The 24265-nt window shown below is 33.9% G+C and overlaps 1 protein-coding gene across 1 annotated transcript in view; it reads right to left on the bottom strand.

Moving 5' to 3' along the window:
* The window catches only part of gldc (glycine dehydrogenase (decarboxylating)), a 37698-nt gene extending 17493 nt beyond the window's left edge, over window positions 1–20205 (bottom strand). Inside the window, exons 1-15 of the mRNA XM_056458754.1 lie at window positions 19833–20205; window positions 19566–19644; window positions 15491–15626; window positions 12511–12675; window positions 12291–12368; window positions 10336–10483; window positions 9648–9844; window positions 8287–8383; window positions 7636–7741; window positions 6798–6937; window positions 4656–4736; window positions 4432–4529; window positions 3964–4048; window positions 2939–2980; window positions 1802–1944 (exon numbers count right to left, since the gene is read on the bottom strand). Coding sequence (XP_056314729.1) covers window positions 1802–1944; window positions 2939–2980; window positions 3964–4048; window positions 4432–4529; window positions 4656–4736; window positions 6798–6937; window positions 7636–7741; window positions 8287–8383; window positions 9648–9844; window positions 10336–10483; window positions 12291–12368; window positions 12511–12675; window positions 15491–15626; window positions 19566–19644; window positions 19833–20108 — 1871 coding nt within the window. The 5' untranslated portion in view covers window positions 20109–20205. The remainder of the gene's footprint in view (window positions 1–1801; window positions 1945–2938; window positions 2981–3963; window positions 4049–4431; window positions 4530–4655; window positions 4737–6797; window positions 6938–7635; window positions 7742–8286; window positions 8384–9647; window positions 9845–10335; window positions 10484–12290; window positions 12369–12510; window positions 12676–15490; window positions 15627–19565; window positions 19645–19832) is intronic.
* Window positions 20206–24265: the final 4060 nt, after the last annotated feature.

The raw sequence follows: 24265 nt of genomic DNA, 5'->3' as shown, positions 1-24265 counted from the left end.
AACACACTATTTTAAAAATGAAACTTTTTTGGGGCATTTTAATAAATATCTCTACTACAGGACTGAAAACGCATGATAACACTTTAAATTATCCCATTAAATTAAATTCTAATACTTTTAGTGGCAGCACGGTGGCACAGTGGGTAGCACAATCGCCTCACAGCAAGAAGGTCGCTGGTTTGAGCCCCGGCTGGGCCTGTTGGCATTTCTGTATAGAGTTTGCATGTTCTCTCCAAGTTTGCACGAGTTTCCTCTGGGTACTCCAGTTTCCCCCACAGTCCAAAGATATGTGCTATAGGTGAATTGGGTAAGCTAAATTGTCCGTAGTCTATAATGGTGAATGAGTGTGTATGGATGTTTCCCAGTGATGGGTTGCAGCTGGAAGGGCATCCGCTACCTAAAACATATGCTGGATAAGTTGGTGGTTCATTCCGCTGTGGCGACCCCAGCTTAATAAAGGGACTAAGCCGAAAAGAAAATGAATGAATGAATGAATGAATGATTTTTGTTATAATAATAATAATTTCCTAGTATTAAAGGTGCAGTGTGCAAGTTTGACACCCAGTGGTTGAACTAGGTATTGCACTCCTGGTTCAAAACACACAAGAGCAGGTTGCCAGATTGATGACACCAACAGCACTGTGCCTATTGAGCCTAAAGGCTGATTTAAACCGTGCTCTAAAAGCAACGATACACGATACTAGTAATATTTTCAATATTAAAAGGAGCTTTTGTTCTAAACAACTCCTCGAATTAATATATTAGAAACGACGTCTATTACTTGCAGCTAAACAACAGACAACTGACAATGATCACCACAGGTACACCTCATGTGCTTTATTCAGTGTTAAATGCTAACAATGTGAGTTTGAATGCCATTTTACATGACAGTTATTGTCATACTACTGAAAGCAGCAGCAGATAGTTCACCTCAGATCTGGAAAATAAAATAAAACTTTAAATTGGACTTTAGAACTGTGACTCAGATATGTGCAAACCAATTCTAATCCAGTGCACTATTCTGTGCTTCTGAATGGCTGTGTTTAAACTTCTGTCATATTTCGTCAGGTGCATTTCAACAGCCAAATTGCTTATCACTGCAAATCTCTTCACGTAGCATGTTGTTACAACACGGGGTTACAATGTAAGCTGCTTACCTAATGTTTACGTTGGTCATATTTATATTATTTGCTGATTAACACCTCATGTGGAACACATTTCGGAGTCTTCTACAGTCCACCGGAGGTCGCATTTCAATCACGGACACACACTTTGAAAGCCTTCCTGACTGAATGATTGAAATAGGCGGTTTTTCCAACAAGGCAACCCGGGGTGCTGAAATATAATTGGCTAAACTGGAAGTGACCAGGGGTCCGTTCTTCGTACTTCACTGAAATGATTTGGCAGATCCTGGATCTGTTAATCTTGATAACTGATCTCTGGCTAATTTAGTTCCTCAAACAAGTTTGTGAATCAGATTAAAATGTCTGGATGAACTGATCTCAGATCGCGGCGCGTGTTGTGAAGGACAGATCTATCGATCCTCGAAATCATGATCAGCAATGCAATGATTGGCTGACGGCACAGCAGCATAATGACATCATCTGATTAATATTCAATTATCCACATGAGCAAAATTGCAAAGTTCGTAGTTAACGGTTTGTTAAATATGATACACAACTTTCCACCTTTATTGTGGGCTGCAGGCTTTACACTCATGCATCAAGTGTAAAATCTTATCAACAGTTGTGTTTTAAAATGAAAAAACACTAGCATAATCAGAGTCATGTGCAACACTTGCCTGTTGGGCTGAAAGGAGATTTTATCATATCCCGTAATCTCACAAAGGTCCCTCTCCAGCTGTCTGAAGAGCTGCTGATAACCTTCAGCCTGATCCAGCGGCACGAACGGGTGGATGTTTGCAAACTCTCTCCAGGTGATTGGCTGTTGAATAAAGGTTACAGTGAAATGCTGGAGCAATGCACTATTTACACCTGGTATTAAAGGGATAATTCAATACCTATTGAGTCTCTTCTGTTGAACAGAAAAAGATATTTTGAAGAATGTTGGAAAACTGTAACCATTGACTTCCATAGTAGGACACAAAAATATAATAGAAGTCAATGATTACAGGTATTCAACATTCTTCAAAATATCTTCTTTTGCATACACTTTTGCATACCCTAACTCAAACTTTCCTCTTTCCCTTGCCCTTAACTAACTAACTAACTAACTAACTATAAATTTAAGGATTATTAAAATTTCTTAATTATTTTTTTGCTCTTAAAGATTTTTTGTATTTGCTATAACCTATTTGCTATTTTTGGCTTTTGGTTTAACATCCAATTTTATTGATGATTATTAGTCCGAGGGTTACAGTAACAAATATAAAAATAAATGAATAAATAAATAAATGTATTAATTATTTTAAAAATAAATTAAACAAAAAAAAAAAATCCCAAGACATTAGTCGTTCCAATCTATCAGCAAATAAAATGTAATATTTAGTGCAAAACGCGTATAAAAATATAACAATAAGATAAATAAAATAACATTATAAATAAAACCAACAGATATTAGGCCGTACAGCAATACAGAAAAAAATACATATAAAATACAAATATGCAAAGTATATGCCGCAGTAAAATATACAGCAGTAACAAATATATGACTTGCTTTCATAGTACATTTGGACTATAACCCATGGCACATTCTTTGTAAAACTTCCCTCTGATTATATCTCTGAAAGCATGTTGTATATCATCCTGATAACTTTAAATAAACATGTTAAAAAAGGTTTGGAACATGTCAAGGGTGAGCAAATGATAACAGAATGTTCATTTTTAGTTTCATTCTTCCATTCCTTTAATACCAGCTATAAACAGGGCCAGAGATGGAGTTTGGATATAGATGTACAGTAAAAATAACCCAGACTCACCATGAGCTCTGAGGAACTGTTCAGCTTCATTGTGCATGAGCCCTGGATTCAAAAGTACAGGTTTACGGTCAGGTTTTCATGCAAAAAAATAATAATTTGAAGTGATATAAAATTAAATAAAATAAAAACAACAACAACAACAACAACAACAACAATAAATTACACAGAAAAAGAAAATCATACTAAGCGATAAATAAGTGAAATAATAATAATCATAATAAGAACAAATTACAGGGAAAAAAATCATTCGAAGTGATTAAAAAAAAGAAATAAAATAAGAATAAGAATAATAAAAAAATTACAGAGAAAATAAAATTCACTTGAAGTGATAAAAAGTAAAATCATAATAATAATAATAATAATAATAATAATAATAATAGTAATAATAACAACAACAGAGAAAAAAATCATTTGAAAGTATAAAAAAACTGAAAAAGAAAAATCATCATTGGAAGTGACAAAAACTAAATAATAATAATAATAAAAAAAACAACAAAAAAAACATTCGAAGTTATTAAAAAACTAAATATTATAATTATTATTATTATTATTATTATTTAGTTTTTTAAATCACTTCAAATGATTTTACTGTGTATTATTAACAACACACAGTAAAAAAAAAAAAAAAAAGTCATTCGAAGTGATAAAAACAAACAGTAAAATAATTCAAAGTGATAAAATAATAATAATAAAAAAATTACACAGTAAAATAAATAAATAAAAGTGATACAATATTTTTTATAAAAAAAACAGTAAAGAAACAATTTAAAGCGATAAAAAAATAAATAAAAATAAAATTACAGTAAAAAAACTAAACAAAACAACAACAAAAAAAAAAACCACAGTGTTAAAATAATAATAATAAAAATTACACAATAAAACAAACAAACAAACAAAAAAAAACAATCAAAGTGATAAAATAATAACAAAAAATTACACAGTAAAAAAGTAAACACACACACACACACACACACACACACACACACACACACACGCACGCGCGCACGCACGCACAGTAAACTTACCAATGGGATCATACTGTGTACAAGTGAAATGTCCTTATTTTCCAGGCGCTTCATGTAACGTACAATGTTAGTTTCAGAGTGATAACTGAAAACAAAAATGTTTTTCAATCATTATTCATGTACATTTACAGCTTACAGATACTTACAGATTTTTTCAAAAGTTTCATTGACAATTTTGATTGACAGTTCACTCAAAAATGAAGTTTGACTTAACATTTACTCTCCAAGTGTTTTTATGCGTCAAAAAAGAAGATATTTTGAAGAATGTTTACAGTAGGAAAAAAATACTATGGATATGCATCAGAATACCATGGCAATACTATTTTCCAACAGTCTTCAAAATATCTTCTTTTGTTATTTAAGAAAAACAAAACAGCTTTTGAACAAGGAGTAAATGGAGACAATTGTCATTTTTGGGTGAACTATCCCTTTAAAAACAACAGCTGTCACAGAAACTGGCAAACAAACCTGTTAAACACTGGATGGGTGAGAAACTTGCTGGTTCTCTTGAAAGGGCTTGCCAACAGTCCTTTTGTTCGCTCACTCATTTTCTCTGCAATAAGTTCCTGTCAAAAAGATGATATCTTATAGGGGTAGGTATTTTTAAATAGGGGCAAGTGGATTTTTGTTTAATTTTTTTTTTGGTTTTTGGATATATATATAAAATCATCCTGAGGCTAGCGGAAACTTACAGCTGACGATTCACAACCAAAGATCCAAAGCAGGTCATCTAAATCTCTCTCGGTGACAGTTTCATCCAGAGACACCCCGAGCTAAAAGCACATCACTAACAATTAAAAATACATTACACAAACCAAGCAAACAAACAATAATGGAAGCAAATAAACAAAATAAAGACAAATAACTTCATTTAACGATAAATAAATAAAGATGAATAATTACCTGCCAAAAGTCTTGTTGCTTATCCGTTTTGGGAAAAATAATGTGACTTCTAGTTGATCATTTGGTATCAGAAGTGGCAAAGGCCTCAAGATTACACTTATTTTACCAAAATAAAATATGATCAAGCCTTGATTTTTAATTATTTGTCATTTAACAGAAATTATGTCCAGTATAGAATATAAAGTCATGCTGCAGTGGAAAAAGAATGAATATTGTGTCTGACTCCCATGAGCTTGGAGGACTGCATCCATACATCTCTGCAATGACTCAAATCACTTATTAATAAAGTCATCTGGAATGGCAAAGAAAGCGTTCCTGCAGGACTCCCAGAGTTCATCAAGATTCTTTGAATTCATCTTCAATGCCCCCTCCATCTTACCCCAGACATGCTCAATAATGTTCTGGTGACTGGGCTGGCCAATCCTGGAGCACCTTGACCTTCTTTGCTTTCAGGAACTTTGATGTGGAGGCTGAAGTATGATAAGGAGCGCTATCCTGCTGAAGAGTTTGCCCTCTCCTGTGGTTTGTAATGTAATGGGCAGCACAAATGTCTTGATACCTCAGGCTGTTGATGTTGCCATCCACTCTGCAGATCTCTCGCACACCCCCATACCGAATGTAATTCCAAAACATGATTTTTCCTTCATCAAACTTGACTGATTTCTGTAAGAATCTTCGGTCCATGCGGGTTCCAGCAGGTCTTCTGCAGTATTTGTGATGATTGGGATGCAGTTCAACAGATAATTCATCAGAAAAATCGACCTTCTACCACTTTTCCGAATGATCAACTAGAAGTCAAGTTATTATTTGTTGCTCTTACAACTGGGATCGACCACAAGACTTTTGTCAGGTAGTGTAGATAGATAAAACAAAATTAATAGCTAAATAATAGCACGAAATAAATAATTTTCAAAAACAAATAAAAACAACTTTAGAAAACAAATATATAAATAAAAAATTCTTAGACAAAAGAAAAATAACACCACATTAATAAAAACGAACACATCTAAATAAAAAAACAAATATTAAATATAAATTAAACATAAGACATAAAATAAACAGACATAAACAAAAACAAACAAGCAATCAAAAATGGAAACAAACAAACAGAATAAAGACAAATAACAAAATAAACACATAATTATTAAATGGACATAGTTGTAATCAGAATTATTAAACCCTCTGAATTTTTAGCACAAAATGGCGACGCAGTGGTGCAGTACATAGTGCTGTCGCCTCACAGCAAGAAAGTCGCTGGTTCGAGCCTCGGCTGGGTCAGTTGGTGTTTCTGTGTGGAGTTTGCATGTTCTCCCTGCGTTCGCGTGGGTTTCCTCCGGGTGCTCCGGTTTCCCCCACAGACCAAAGACATGTGGTACAGGTGAATTGGGTAGGCTAAATTGTCCGTAGTGTTTGAGTGTGAATGAGTGTGTGTGGATGTTTCCCAGAGATGGGTTGCGGCTGGAAGGGCATCCGCTGCGTAAAACAAATGCTGGATAAGTCGGCAGTTCATTCCGCTGTGGCGACCCCAGATTAATAAAGGGACTAAGCCGAAAAGAAAATGAATGAATAGCACAAAATAAACAAAAAACAAAATGAAAACAACTTTAGAAAACAAATATAAAAATAAAAAAAATACTAAGACAAAATTAAGAACAACAAATAAATAACTAATACAGAATTAAAACACAAAAATTTAATCTAAATACATTTATAAAATCAAATATAAATTAATAAATAAAAATCAAAGATAAGGTATAAGATAAACATAAATAAAAGCAAACAAGATCATTTTATAAAAATAATCATAAAAATGAAAACCAAATATATACCCAAACCAAAAAGTAAACAAATGAAACAAAACAAAACAGCCTGCATAAGATGAATGCAGAGTTCATTTTAATATTGTAGGATTTATACAGTAAATTCCTCACCAGTCCATCACTGTACAGCCGTAGGTTGATCTCCCGCTGCGTGGCTTTTTCCAAGATGTCTTTTCCAGCAACACCACAATTGATCTTCAGCGTGTCAAAGAAGTTCTCATGCTGCAGTTTGTGCCCAGCTCTTTTCAGCCCTGTTACAACCACAACAAATCAAATCAGAATCACCACAATGGTCTATATGCACAGCTAATGTTTTTTCCAGCCGATCTGAATGCGATTACTCGATTGAATGGGCGTTATCAGGGTTTTCAGCTGATAGATATGGGCAAGTGAGGGCATTCTGCGCCTACTGGTAGGCCCAGAAGGCTGTTGTCATCCATCCACATGGTTAATCAGCTATAGATCACTTACTGTTCGGCCGGAAGTTAACAAGAATTATTTATATTATTTATTAAATTTTCCATTAGTTGTATTTTATAAACGTCTACCCCTACCATCACCGTAATGTAAAAACAGATCAGGATCTGGAGTCTTCTCTATTAGTATAGCTGATTAACCATGTGGATGGATAACAGCCTTCTGAGCCTACTAGTAGAACCAATCGTATGGATCGAGCACACTGTTGTAAATATTAGGAAGAAAATAAATATATAACAATGCTTTTTTTGGAGTCGAACACTATGGACAACACTTGAACGAAATTTAAGACCTCGTAAAAATGTGATTAAGACTTGAATACCTTTTAAGGGCTTTAATTTTCTCATAATTGATTTATCGGCTTTTAATACTTTAAGACCCCGCGGACACCCTGGTTACTGAAAATGAAAAGTCATTCTGCATATATCCTTTTCTCATTAAACAAGAATCAACAGCGAGTTCTCCAACTTGCCTTCAGCGAGAATCAGTGTTGCATTGTGGGTTCTCTCGGCGATGTGCCTCAGTCCTTGAGAACCATGATAAAGTGCATACATGGCAGCCATATTGGCAAGAAGAGCCTGAAAATTCAACACATTGCAGTTGAGTTCAGCAGTAATATACAGTGAAAGTCAGAATTATTATCCCTCCTGAATTATTAGCCCTCCCTGTATATTTTTTCCCAAATTTCTGCTTAATGGAAATATTCTCAACACCTTTCTAATCATAATAGTTTTAATAACTCAATTCTTATAACTGATTTCTTTTATCTTTGCCATGATGACAGCACATAACATTTTTCCAGACAATAGTTTTCAGCTTAAAGTGACATTTAAAGGCTTAACTAGGTTAATTATTCATGTTATGATAATTAGTAAAGTCATTGTATAACTATGGTTTGTTCTGTAGACAAATCGAAAACAAATGCTGCTTAAAAGTACTAATAACATTTACCTTAAATAAAAAAAATAAATAAATAAAAACCCCTTTTATTCTAGCCAAAATAAAACAAATAAGACTTTCTCCAGAAGAAAAAATATTATAGGAAATACTGTGAAAAAATTCCTTGCTCTGTTAAACATCATTTGGGAAATATTTGAAAAAGAAAGAAAAAATGCTGCTGTACCTGAGCTGTGCAGATGTTGCTGGTGGCTTTGTCTCTGCGGATGTGCTGCTCTCGGGTCTGAAGAGCCAGACGATACACCTCTTTGCCAGCTGCATCTCTTTAACGGGACCATTCATAATACTGCATTAGCACTGTTTTCATTCAAAAGTTGTGAATTTAATTAATGGACAAAGTGTAATTTTGCTGTGAATAAAACACTGTTTGAATCTTATATGTTCAGGAGAATAAAAATCATAATGACCTGGGAAAACTAGCACAATCTATGAATTATCATTTCTGCAGTGACTAGAATTAAATTACTTAACTGAAAGGGATTGTTCATTTTAGGTCACTTAATTACAGCTTACTTATACTCCCCTTGAATGAATAAATAAATAAATAAATAAATAAATAAATAAATAAATAAATAAAGATAGATAGATAGAATTCAAAATAACACATTTTTTTATACATATAAAAATAAACAATGAATTAATAAATTTGACAAAATATCAATAAACACGACAATATGATGTCATTGTTTCATGTTTTGATAAGTTTAACTTCGTTATTTAAAGAATGTTTTTTATTAAAATTATGTTTTAATGTTTATTTTTAAAAAGCTAAAGACAGTTTGACTTTAAATTTTTTTCTTTTAATTAGAATTAAATAGTTGATTTCTATTGTCCATGCATTGGGTGACCAGATTATTACTATTCAAATGTAGCCATTATAAAAGTAATTGAAAAAAAACTGATGTGATTAGAAATCAGCAATTAATAACTTTTTTGATGCAACTTATTCAACACTACTTGTAGGTACATATACAAAATCATTATAAGATCAGACTTTCATTCATGTGTTTGCACAATGCGATTTAACTAGACTAACCAGAATCTCATATTAAAAAAATTGTAAAATAAAATAAATAATTTGACTTTTCTGATGCACATTAAGAAATTTATTCAGTGAATGCGTTTATCATTATGAATTTATTTTATCAGATTAAAAATGTATCCAACTCAACTGGCTCATTACATTTATTATGCACATTTATAGAATTTTCATGCAACTCTGTGTTACTCTTCACCAATTTATCATGCTGAACGAGAACACCATTGCCACCGGCTTGCTTGGTTTGGGACTTGTGGAGCTGCGCATCGATGGATTTGCTCTTCAGTGTTTGGACTTTCAGCAGTGAAAAATAAACCACACTGAAATGAACTGAACTTAACTTCAACTCTGAAAACTGGACTGACAGTTTCAGTTTACTAGTACTTCTATGTTCAGCTGCTTTGACACAAACCTACATTGTAAAAGCGCTACAGAAATAAAGATAAATTAAGTTGAATGTGATATCCTAAACTAAACGTCAGACTCACCTGGTCACTCCGACCATCCTGCCTGGCATCATGCGGACCAGATTTTCTTTCACTGCGAAGAAGGCAGCGTGGGGACCTCCGTAGCAGAGAGGAACACCGAATCGCTGAGAGCTGCCCAGGGCGATGTCCACTCCAAACTCAGCCGGAGGACGCAACACGCAGAGCGCCAGCAGGTCTGTGGCACAGCAGGCCAGAGCCTTTAGAGAAGAGGAAAATAAAGAAATAAATCACTGTCTGCTGTTTAGATCAAGTCTGATAGGGATGCTCTGATGCATATGTGCATCAAAGGAAAAGGGCATTTAGTTCACCCTAAAAGTATGAAAATCACACCTATCTACTTAGACATTTTAGGATTTCATAAAGTGTTGAAGTGTAACATTTGTGTTTAAGTGTGTCAGTGAATTTTAATTGAAAGATACAGTTCTTAAATGCAATGCGCCATATTTTTCCACCCACACACACACAGAGTGATCAGTCAATAGAGTAAGAGGTATTTGTTGCTTGTGCCAAAATTTGGTTAGTTTTCAGAATCTGTATATGTTTGAATGCACTAAACATAAATAGGTCAGCTGAGAAAGTATGGTGATTACTAATATAGTTTTTTTCCAGCCTATTTACCTGCAGTTTTCTGCCTTGATACACAAAACATATCTGAAAATTGGAGTTATTGTAAATGTGAGGTACGTACACCACCCTTGTGAGCACGGTCGACGAGTGCAGTAAAATCCTCCACCCGGCCCTCGGTGTCTGGATACTGGAAGAGGACACCGCTCACATCCTTACCACTGAAGTCCATCTCATGAGGAAGTTTGAGGAGTGTCTGCACACCGATATAACTGAAGGACAACACATTCAGTCTGTCAGTCTAGACCAGCAGAGAAACGGATGGAGAAAGAAACAGACGGATAGAAAGAGAGAGAGAGAGAGAGAGAGAGAGAGAGAGAGAGATAGAAATACAGACAGATAGAGAGACTTGTCTTTGATAATCTGTTTTAATCCTCATATTAGTCTTCTTTCGTATTTGTATATGTATTTATTAGAATTCTAATTGTGTTTGTTTTGTGTATAAGATACAAGAGATAGAGATATATAGATAGGATTTTACTCATTGTTTATGTAATCTGCTATGCTTTGGTAATACTTGACAAGTCATGCCAATAAAGCTCTTCCGAATAGAGAGACTGGCAGATAGATAGAGATGGACGATTGAGAGAGACAGGCAAGTCAGGTAGAAAGAGAGACTGATGGATAGCTATGGACTTAGATGGAAAAAAGTAAGGGACAAACTATATAGAGAAAGACAGACAGACATGGGATAAACAGAAGGGACATGGACAGAAAAACACACAGACGGAAAGATATTCAGAAAAACAGAGAGGCAGATAGAAAGGAGGATGGATAGAGAAACAGACAGACAGAAAAACAGGCATGGATAGAAAAACAAAGACAGACAGACAAACTGAAAGAGACAAATAGAAAGACAGACAGACGGAAAGACAGACAAGTAGAAAGATAGAAAGACAGACAGATAGAAAGATGGAAAGATAGACAGACAGACAGATAGAAAGACAGACAAAGAAAGATGTTAAGATAGAAAGACAGACAGACAGAAAGACGGAAAGGGACAGACAGAAAGACAGACAGAGAAAGATGGAAAAACAGATAAAAAGATGGAAAGACAGACAGAAAGAAAGAGACAGAAAAAAGGAAAGACAAAGACAGACAGACAGACAGATGGAAAGACAGACAGATAGAAAGATGGAAAGATAGAAAGACAGAAAGACAGACGGAAAGACAGACAGATAGAAAGATGGAAAGATAGAAAGACAGACGGAAAGACAGACAGATAGAAAGATGGAAAAATAGATAGAAAGATGGAAAGACAGAAAAAGATGGAAAGATAGACAGACAGACAGACAAAGATGTTAAGATAGAAATAAAGACAGACAAACGGACAGAGACAAGTAGAAAGATAGATAGAAAGACAGACAGACGGAAAGGGACAGACAGAAAGACAGACAGAGAAAGATGGACAGACAGAAAGACAGACAGAGAAAGATGTTAAGATATAAAGAAAGATAGACAGACAGAGACAAGTAGAAAGATAGATAGAAAGACAGACAGACGGACAGACAGAAAGATAGAAAGACAGAAAGATAGACAGACAGACAGATAGAAAGACAGACAAAGAAAGATGTTAAGATAGAAAGACAGACAGACAGAAAGACAGACAGATGGAAAGACGGAAAGACAGACAGATGAAGACAGACAGACAGACGGAAAAACAGACAGACAGAAATATGGAAAGACAGACAGAAAGAAAGATGGAGAGATAGACAGACAGACAGAAAGACAGACAGATATATAGTTATACAAACAGATATACAGAGAGCACGACAGAAAAACAGACAGATAGAAAAACAAAGACATTCAAATAGAAATAGACCGATAGAAAAACAGAGATGGCTATAAAAACAAACATAAATAGAAATAGACAGACAGAAAGATCGACAGACAAACAGACAAATAGACAGACAGACAGACAGACAGACAAACAGACAAATAGACAGACAGACAGACAAACAGACAGAGAGAGAGAGAGAGAGAGAGAGAGAGAGAGAGAGAGAGACTGCATTTCCGTACTTGGCTCTGGTTTGCACAACTGCAATCGTTTGAGGATGGCAGCGTGGGTCGATGTAGAACATTCTTCTCTTGTTTTGCCTTTGAAAAGGAACAGACGAGTGTCAATTATCCCTCCTTGCCCCAAGGAGGGAACATCCTGAACACCCAAGACCTGGACAGGCTGGTTCAGGTGTTGGCTAACAGAATAAACAAAAGCAATATAAAATGTTCCTGCAGTAACCTGTTGCAGAGCTGCATGGCCTCTGCAGCGGCGGTTCCTTCATCTAGTAACGACGCATTGGCCACTGCCATCCCTGTGATGTCACACACCATGGTCTGATAGTTGAGTAAACTCTCCAGGCGGCCCTGAGAGACTTCAGGCTGGTACGGTGTGTATTGGGTCACCCTGTAGAGAATACAAACAGTCACTGAAGCCCTAATCCAAAACCTTAAGCCATGCTACTCCTTTATGCAATAAAAAAAAAAACATGTATACAAGTTTATGCAAAATCATTAGGCTTCCTGGGAAATATTTGAAAAAGATTTCAATTTTCACAAGTGCTTTTAATGAAGATTTTTTAAAAGCATAATAGTTTTAATAGGCACCTATTTTACCCCTTTTATGAGATCTAGGATAAGTTTTTGGTGTCTCCAGAATGTGTGTAAAGTTTCAGCTCATAATACCCATCAGATTATTTATTATACAATGCAGAATATGTACATTTTGGTGTCTGAGGACTAGGGATGGGTATCATTAGAGTTTTAATAGTATTACTACTTTTATTGATACCACTTCATCGGTTCAGTACTTTAACGGTTCTCTTATCGGTACTTTTTGAAGTGTTTTTTTAATGAAAAAACAAATTGAACAGAATTAACAACACTTTATTTAATTATGACGTTTTTAATGTAAAATAAAATGAAACCAATAATTGTGAAACTAATATTTTTTTTTCCTGTAAAAGAACGTACAATGGTTTGAAGGAAACTGACTCTCAGTTTTTAACCATTCTTCTTGAGAAATATCAACATGTTTGCCTTTTCTGACAGAAGTCGGGATCCTTCTTGGTTTAGTGTGCTGCCTACAGTTGAAAATACCCTCTTTGAGTTGCAAAATGCAGTTAAATGAGAAAATGTTTATGATTTTTCATTAAGGCATTCACATAAATGAGTTAACGGTGTTTTGGGAGTTAACCATGTTTTAATACAGTTTTGGAGCATCTTGCAATGTAAAAATAAGCTATTATTTTATAATTTCTTAATAAGCCGAGTTTATTATTAGTCTATATCTGTAAATACAGTAATGTAAAAGCATTATATATTTATTTATTCGATATCAGTTGTTAATGCTTCCATATTTAAAAATCTGAAGCCACAAAAGTTAGAGGGTCCGTTATATAGCAGCATAACCTATTTTCGGTGGCCGATAATATTTTGCAGCCGAAAATTCAGTGCATCTCTAATATCAACACACTTCTAGATTTCTATTGTTACACATTTCTGCTGTGTGATTGGCTTTTAGATCAATATAGAGTTAAAAAAAAAAAAAGTCCAGAGCTTATCAGTGTTATTGACAATTTTTTTTGCGATTCGATGAAAAAAAAAAAATATATATAAATTCATCAGCCCAGCTCTAGGCAGGCCTCAAAATTTGGATTCTAAACAACAACAACAACAACAAAAAGTGACTTGTTTATATTACTCCAACACTACATCTACACAGTTGTTTCCAAATGGCTTCCAAAAGTTCATTTTGCATCATAGGTGCCCTTTAATAACTAATTTCTAATAACTTATTACTTCTGTCTTCTACATGATGACAGTACATAATATTTTACTAGTTATTATGCAAAATAATGGTATTAAGTTTAAAAGGGATAAAAGGATAGTTCACACAAAAATTATAATTTATATCATTAAAATATGATTATTTACTTCTATTGAATGTCTTTATTGTTGAACACAAACTATGATATCCTTAAGAGAGTTGAAATCATGTAACCATTGAGTTCACATAGTAGAAAAAATAAAAAAAGTATTGTTATGAAAAAATAAAAAGTATTAAGTACACTTTAATTATTATCGTCAGGGGAAAATCCATAAATCAAATAAACAGGAAAAAAATAAATAAATCAAGACACAAACTAAAAATTTTACTTAACTATTGACTTCCATAATATTTGTTTTACCTACTTTGAAAGCTACAGGTTTTCAACAGAACAACAACAAAAATCTCAAACAGCTTTGCAACAAGCAAAGTTTAATTTTGGGTGAACAATTGTGTTAAAAAGTGCAATTTAAAGTCTTAACTTGTTAATTTAATTGGGTGTAAAATAGGTAAGTTATTGGGCAACAGTGGTTTGATATCTACAGTGGTATGGCTGCAAGATATTGGTCAAATTTGACATTGCAATATTTTTTTTCCTGTGATATAAATACAATTTCAGCAGATTACTTAAATGGCTCTTTTTGGAAAGTCTTTCCTTTCGATTGATTGGGATGATTTTGTATGCGAGTGAAATATAAATATATGTTATGTACTTTATTATATTCATATAATAAAAAAACTACAGTCTTAAATAAACATAACTTAATGAAACTTTGTTCTCTTAAAATGCTCACAGACTTTAAAAACGCGTGAAAATTTGCAACTTTCACCCTATAATGGTTCACTTCTGCAGTGTCTCCACAAATCTTGTGTGTTTTGTTATTTTCAATTCAATTCACCTTTATTTGTATAGCGATTATACAATGTAGATTGTGTCAAAGCAGCTTCACATAGAAGATCATAGTAAACTGGAACAGTGTCGTTCAGTTTGTAGTGTTGAAGTTCAGTTCAGTTCGTTATGTGGATTCTGGTCAACTGTAATGCCAACTCAACATTGCATATCTTGCGATGTGCACACATTGCACTAACGATACTCAAACAATATATTGTGCAGGCCAAATATGTAACCAATTGGAAAAATTATTAAAAATATTGATTTATTAAAAAATAAATAAAAAGTAAAAATAAATAAAAATAAGACTTTCTTCCTAAGGAAAAAATAAATGCTTTAAAAATGTCCTTGCTCCGTTAAACAGCACTCAGGAAATTAAAAAGAATAAAAATTAGAGAGGAGGGCTAATAATTTCACTTTTTTATTTAGGTCAATAAAATGACAATTTTTTTATTTTACTCTATTAGAAGGAGAAAAACACTTCAGCAAAGAGTCACATACCATCCTGAATTCTCAAGCAGGTTTCTTTGTATGACTGGTGGGACGGAGCAGTTATAATAGCCCATTCCAATGTAGGACCTCCACATCTTGTTCTTTGACGCAATCTTTTGAAGCGAATCAAGAATTTCGTTCTCACCTGCAGTGATTAAACAGAGATAAGACCCGGTAAACACAATCAGCATGTAAAAACACTCTAGATTAATGATAAGTGCTCAGGTACATAAAGGTTTTGCTTTTGGTTTGGTGTGATCGCAAACAAATAATTTGACGTCGTCAGACACATTTTCCAATACACATGGTTTCAGGCTAACAGAAAACGATTTTAAAGAGATAGTTCACCCAAAAATGTAAATTCTGCCATTATTTACTCACCCTTCACTTGTTTAAAACCAATTTGAGTTACTTTCTTCGGTTGAACACAAAAGAAGATATTTTGAAGAATGCTGGTTTCTAAGACCCATCGACCTTCATAGTATTTTAGTTTCCTACTATTAAAGTCAATGGCTCAACCAGCATTTTTCAAAATATCTTCTTTTGTGATCTAAAACCACATGAGCGAGAGTAAACGTTGAGGTAATTTTCATTTTTGGGTGAACTCCTCTTTCAGAGTATTTACAGGAATCAGAGAGTGAAATTCAATACCTTTTAAGACCCTTTTTAAGACTCTTTCAATACATTTTAAAGACCTTATAATCACTTTTCAACCGGAAATACTGGCGAGATTTTAACTTACAGTATATTTACCAAATATTACTGTACGAAATTTATCCAAAACTAAAACATTATTCATATTCTGAATACAAATCTATTAAATCTAGCTAATTCAGCAGGTTGGCACCTATAGAACTGCAGAAATAATAGTGTGGCCTTGGTTAATGCAGTAAACAAAGCAGCATGATGTCAAATCTAGTAGGACTTTACTGATTTCGTAAAACTACACAGCGCAGACGCAGATTTAATTCAGGCAAACTTTAGCATTCATTGCATAATCAAAAATGCTATAAAATTAAATACCTTGCTAAATAGCATTTAAGACTTTTTAAGGGCCTTAAATTCCTCCGATTTATCAACTTTTAATACTTTAGGACCCAACAGATGGCTTTAAAACTTTTAAAAAAGGATTTATCTCTTAGCTGCTATGATGGACAATAAATAAACATTATTTAACTTAACATCAAACTGAAACGGTTTTATTTCTAAGAAATTTCTCACATGACCTATACTAAATGACTTCATGCTTACTAGTAAATATACCTGGTATTTGCACACACACCTACAAAAACATCTCAACAATGACAACAGGGAACAGTGTGACCTACATTAAACTGCTGAATAATAGAAGAGCACATGATCTCACTGATTAATACATGCATTTTTTGCGATTTATAATTTACTAGCGGAAAGGCAAATAAAGGGCACATGTGGGACACTTCCTGATGGCTAGGTAACTAGTTTAATGGTTGTAGCTTGAAGCAAGCACTAAAGCCAGTTCATACCGAAACAAATTCCCGAGGCATTGTGCTGCAGCTTAGCAACACTGCAACTGAACAGGGCAAAGATGAAAGGAAAAGCAAGCAGAGAGGATAGAAATACACATTATTTTTAATGCTAACATCAGTAGGATGTTCATTTTGTCAAGTTTCATGCTGAATATTTGCGCGAAGATGAGGCAGAGAGCTGATTTTATTTTTTCAAACTATTTTAAAGTATAAAGATAAATAAAAACTACAAACGGGAAAGTTTAGAGAGGCAAAGCGGCCCATTATAGTTGAGCAGTGAATTTTTCGCAGGATTTGCAGATCAAGCTCTGTGCAGCTGAACCAGCAGAATCCAGTCCAGCCCCCCCATCAGCTTCAGCATGGCTCGCTTCATTAAAGACACACACACAAGCGCAGGAGAAAACTCACTGACTCCAGCCATATGGCAAACCTCAGTAACTAGAATATGTATTTTAATACAGTAAGAGTATAATAAGGAAATAAAAACCATTTAAATGCATATGGTTATCATATAGGTTTTCTAAATGACTGTTTGCATGTGTATAAATGTGTTAAACTCACTGACACTGGCCATAAAGCAAACCTCAGTAACTAGAATGTGCATTTTATAACAATAAAACAATAATAAAGAAATAATAATAAAAACATTGTAATTAATATAGTTAGCATGAAGGTTTTCTAAATGACTTCTGCACATGCATAAATGTGTTAAACTCACTGACTCCTGCCAAAAACTTCAGAGTAACTAGAATATGCATTTTAATACAGTAAGATAATTTAAAAAAATCAATTGCATTTGGTTAGCATATAAGCTTTCTAAATACATTTTTGCACATGCTTAAATGTATTAAAGTTACTGACTCTGGCCATATGGCAAACCTTAGTAACTAGAATATGCATTTTAATACAGTAAGATAATAATAAATAAATAAATACAAACATTCAAATGCATATAGGTTTGCTAAATGACTATTTGCATGTGTATAAATGTCTTAGTCACTGAATCCTGCCACATGGCAAATCTCAGTAACTAGAATGTTTATTTTAATACAGTACGATAATAATAATAAAAAATATGGTTTCTATGCGTATATATATATATATATATATATATATATATATATATATATATATATATATATATATATATATATATATATATATACACACACACATATATGCATACATATACACACACATACATATACACACATACATATACTTATTTATTTAGTTGGTTAGTATATTAGTTTTCTAAAAGACTTCTGTGCACATGCATAAATCTGTTAAACTCACTGACTCCTGCCATATGGCGAACCTCAAAGTAACTAGAATATGCATTTTAATACAATAAGAAAATTATATATTGAAAAAAATCAAATGCATTTGGTTAGCATATAGGGTTTCTAAATGACTTTTTGCACAAGCATAAATATGTTGAAGCCACTCACTCCAAGATAATAATATAAAAAAATCTAATGTGTTTGGTTAGTTAATACAGTTAGACATAAGTAAAACATTAATTTAACTGCATATAGTTAGTATAGAAGTTGTTTAAATACATTTTTGCACATGCCACAACCATTTAACACACATCAGAGTAACTAGAATATGCATTTTAATACAGTAAGATAATAAATTTTAAAAACACCATTCAAATGCATATAGTCTATTGAATTGACTTTATAAATGTGTTTTATACTTTTATGTCCAGAAATTAAAATTAGAATGCATTTAAAAATGTCTGAAATCTCCTCGCACAACCTCAGAGTAAATAAAACATTTATTTTAAGACAATACACCTCTCTTTTTTCTTTTTATAGTTCAAATGTATAGTTTTTCATTATGACTTTTTATATGCATACATTTGTTCTCATAAATAATCTGGTATTTTAAATTGCATGTGAATTAATTTAAATTAAAACGTGTTTATTCACACCATATGAATTTTTTTTTCATCGAAAATCCATATGAAATCATTATTAGACGTTATATATGCAAGTGTGACTCATGTACTATGTTATTTAATGTCAATTATTAGACAAAACTTGTATGTTGAGAGGCTCTCGCGTGATGTAATGCTACTGCTAACCAGATCAAACTGGCCGTGTGACGCTGAACTTTACACTCTAATTGTCATCCTATTGGCATCGGCTGAGGGCGGCAGGAGATTGGTGCTGCTCGCCGGGCTCCGCAAAAACAACTCCTAATATGTTCAAAGGAAGACTTAACGGTGGAAAACACTCCAGTATGGACTATTGGCACACAAAGAGCGTGTAACCTACATTCCTCGCTCAGATGGACTCCTTTGTTAGAGTCTGGTTCATCAGAAAATACCAATTCGAAATATTTAGTATTAAAAAAAATATGTAAATTTGATGGAAAAGCGCGATGGGATGGATGTTTGGCGTTAGGTTATAATGTAACACGAGGGATATTTTTTTAATATATCAAAATGTAGCAGATTTAATCTTGCGGTTTTCCTTCACACCGTCAATGCAAATAAATGATGAATTCACACAACAACAAACGACACGTGTTTCCTCATTCTGCCGCTTCCGAGAGGAGAAACTTACACACAGGATCGTCCATTTTCAAACTTCTTCCCAGGCGGATGGATGGGGGAATTGTGTTTTCAATAAGCTGAGAGACTGACTGAAATAAGCAAATATATATATAAAATATTAATTTAGCTTATTTATATTATCATCATCATTATCATCATCAACAACAACAGCAGAAAATCAAATGTTTGCACGTTTTAAAGTTTAATATACTGACTTTTTAAGCATTTTAAATAAATAGAGTGTATTAACATCAACAAGTAAACAAACAGCTTTTACCTCAACTCCGAGAGTGTTGAGCATCTCTCTTTTCTCTTTGTCGCCCGGTCCAATATGTCTCTCGGAAAATTCATCGTGTCTCGGCAGAATTCGTTCAATCTTCCTGGACCACAAAACTTGTGAGGTGGCCAAACAGCGCACATTTGCCGACACATCTCCGGTTGTGGCTTTAAGTTTGTTAAAAACGTCCCCTTTTCTGCTGATATTCCTGTACGGCACGCGGGCGGACACCGACCTGCTGATGACAACACGCCAGGATTTAGCGCAGCTCTGCATGTTCTTGACTTAGAAATTGACTAGAATTGTATGGGGAGAGTGTTTCAGCCAGCCTCCACGCCGTGAAACCCGCTAAATGTCTGTGAAATTCATCAAAAGCCTACTTTATACGCCTCCTCGTTGCACAGGGAGCAGCCAATCGATAAGGGAACTCTCTCTGACGCAGAGACAAGCCCCGCGCGCGCTCCGCTTCCACAGAAAATATAACGACTACTTCACTTTCTTTATTACTCAACATAGTTGGTATCTGCTCGTTATATCCTCCATATGTCTGTACATGTTATATAGATTTTTTTATCAGGTGACTGACGCTAATTGTGGAGCAACCACATTTCCGAATGGAGATTAATCAGGTAAAGTCATAGTCAGAGTGAAATTACAGTAAATATTGAGGTAAGGTTGATTATATATTCCCTTATTCGTTCATTTTTGAACTGTGAACAACTTCTTTAAATTGTTTACGAAGCTACTTTGAATATTGGGTCTGAAATAGCATGCAAGTATGACTTTAAAACAACATTAGCACTATTTAATAGACTGTAAACAATGTCATTTGATAGTCATTGGCTGCTAATAAGATTTCACTAGACTTAGCAAAAAATACTTTTCTGAGATTATAATATTAATGAGAAAGTCAAAATGTGTGAATTTAAAACCAACTTCACCTCAACAAACAACAAACCCAGTCATGAGGGACACTTTTAGTTGAGATTTACACATCAGAAAGCTGAATAAATAAGCTTTCCATTGATGTAGGGTTTGTTGGGCAATATTTGGCTGAGATAAAACTGAATGAAAATATCTGAGAAACATCTAAATATTGGGAAAATCTTCTTTAAAGTTGTTATATCTTCTTTATGTCTGTACATTTTATATAGATTTGTTTTTATCAGGTGACGTTAATTGTGGAGCAACCACATTTCTGAATGGAGATGAATCAGGTAGAGTTATAGCCTAGCAGTCAGAGTGAAATTACAGTAAACATCGAGGTAAATTTGGTTTTATTTTTGCATATCCATTCTTTTTTGAACTGTGACAACTTCTTCAAATTATTTACCAAGCTACTATGAATATTGGGTCTGAAATAACATGTAAGTATGACTTTAAAACAACATTAGCACTCTTTAATAGACTGTAAACAATGCACTTTGATAGTCATTGGCTGCTAATATGATTTCACTATTTAGATTTAGCAAACCATACTTTTCTGAGATTATATTATTAATCGGAAAGTCAAAATGTGTGAATTCAAAATCAACTTTACCTCAACAAACAACAAACCCATTCATGAGGGACATTATTGGTTGAGATTTACACATCAGAATGCTGAATAAATTGGCTTTTTATTGATGTAAGGTTTGTTGGGCAATATTTTGCTGAGATAAACCTGAATGAAAATATCTGAGAAACATCTAAATATTGAGAAAATCTTCTTTAAAGTTGTTATATCTTCTTTATGTCTGTACATCTTATATAGATTTGTTTTTATCAGGTGACGTTAATTGTGGAGCAACCACATTTCTGAATGGAGATGAATCAGGTAGAGTTATAGCCTAGCAGTCAGAGTGAAATTACAGTAAACATCGAGGTAAATTTGGTTTTATTTTTGCATATCCATTCTTTTTTGAACTGTGACAACTTCTTCAAATTGTTTACCAAGCTACTTTGAATATTGGGTCTGAAATAGCATGTAAGTATGACTTTAAAACAACATTAGCACTCTTTAATAGACTGTAAACAATGTCCTTTGATAGTCATTGGCTGCTAATGATTTCACTAGATTTAGATTTTGCAAGGAATATTTTTCTGAGATTATATTATTAATGAGAAAGTCAAAATGTGTGAATTTAAAACCAACTTTACCTCAACAAACAACAACATGAGGGACATTTTTAGTTGAGATTTACACATCAGAATGCTGAATAAATTGGCTTTTTATTGATGTAGGGTTTGTTGGGCAATATTTTGCTGAGATAAAACTGAATGAAAATATCTGAGAAACATCTAAATATTGAGAAAATCTTCTTTAAAGTTGTTATATCTTCTTTATGTCTGTACATCTTATATAGATTTGTTTTTATCAGGTGACGTTAATTGTGGAGCAACCACATTTCTGAATGGAGATGAATCAAGTAAAGTTATATCCTAGCAGTCAGAGTGAAATTACCATAGACACTGAGGTAAAGTTGGTATTATATTTGCACATTCGTCCATTTTTTAACTCTGACAACTTCTTTAAATTGTTTACCAAGCCACTTTTAATATCTTATCTAAAATTGCACGTAGTATGACTTTAAAACAACATTAGCACTCTTTAATAGACTGTAAACAATGTATTTTGATAGTCATTGGCTGCTAATATGATTTCACCATTTAGATTTTGCAAGGAATACTTTTCTGAGATTATATTATTAATGAGAAAGTCAAAATGTGTGAATTTAAAACCAACTTTACCTCAACAAACAACAAACCCAGTCATGAGGGACATTATTGGTTGAGATTTACACATTAGAATGCTGAATAAATTTGCTTTTTATTGATGTAGGGTTTGTTGGACAATATTTGGGTGAGATAAAACTGTTGAAACTACATTATCTGAGAAACATCTAAATATTGAGAAAATCTTCTTTAAAGTTATTATATCCTCCTTATGTCTGTATGTGTTATAGATTTTTTTTTATCAGGTGACGTTTAATGTGGAGCAAAACCATTTCTGAATGGAGATAAATCAGATATAGTTATAGCCTAGTAGTCAGAGTGAAATTACCATAGACACTGAGGTAAAGTTAGTTTTATATGTGCACATTTTTGAATTGTGACAACTTCTTTAAATTGTTTACCAAACTACTTTGAATATTGGGTCTGAAATATCATGTAGTATGACTTTAAAACAACATTAGCAATATTTCATAGACTGTAAACAATGCACTTTGATAGTCATTGGCTGCTAATATGATTTCACTAGATTTAGATTTTGCAAAGAATACTTTTCTGAGATTATATTATTAATGAGAAAGTCAAAATGTGTGAATTTAAAACCAACTTTACCTCAATTCCATAAACAACAAAGCCAGTTATGAGGGACATTTTTAGTTGAGATTTACACATCAGAAAGCTGAATAAATAAACTTTCTATTGATGAAGGGTTTGTTGGACAATATTTGGGTGAGATAAAACTGATTGAATATATCTGAGAAAAATCCAAATATTGAGAAAATCTTCTTTAAAGTCGTTATATCCTCCATATGTCTAGACATGTTACATAGATAATTTTTACAACGTCCAATGATGTGGACCATAACTTTTCAATCCAGATGGATGGGGCAACCGTTACTGCATCCAAAATGGTAAAAAGCCTTGGAGTAACGATTGATGACCAACTAAACTTCTCTGACCACATTTCTAGAACTGCTCGATCTTGCAGATTCGCACTCTATAACATCAGAAAGGTCCGACCCTTCATATCTGAACATGCAGCTCAACTTATTGTTCAAGCTCTTGTTTCTCCAAACTGGATTATTGCAACTCTCTACTAGCCGGGCTTCCAGCTAATTCTATCAAACCTCTTCAGCTGCTTCAGAACGCAGCAGCACGAGTGGTCTTTGATGAACCCAAAAGAGCACATGTCACTCCGCTACTCACCCGTTTGCACTGGCTGCCAGTTGCTGCTCGCAGCAAATTCAAAGCTCTGATGTTTGCTTACAAAGCGACCTCTGGCTTTGCTCCTTCATATCTGCTCTCACTTCTGCAGATGTATGTGCCCTCCAGAAACTTGCGTTCTGTGAATGAACGTCGCCTCGTGGTTCCATCCCTAAGTGGGAAGAAATCACTTTCCCGAACTCTCGCATTCAATCTGCCCAGTTGGTGGAATGAACTCCCTAACTGCATCAGAACGGCAGAGTCACTTGCTGTCTTCAAGAAACAACTAAAAACTCAACTATTTAGTCTCCACTTTCCTTCCTAATCTTAACTGCCTCTCTGGCTATACCACTAACTGTACTCTCTCTCTCTCTCTCTCTCAAAAAAAAAAAAACATTACTAATGCTTTGCTTCTTAGACTTTACACACCTGAAACTTGCCCATAGCACTTATTCACTGCTGCTCTTATAGATGTGTAAGTTGCTTCCTTGTCCTCATTTGTAAGTCGCTTTGGATAA

Source organism: Danio aesculapii, chromosome 5 (genome assembly GCF_903798145.1).
Source record: "Danio aesculapii chromosome 5, fDanAes4.1, whole genome shotgun sequence".
Taxonomy (NCBI): Eukaryota; Metazoa; Chordata; class Actinopteri; order Cypriniformes; family Danionidae; genus Danio; species Danio aesculapii.
This window is presented reverse-complemented; position numbering and strand designations above follow the sequence as displayed.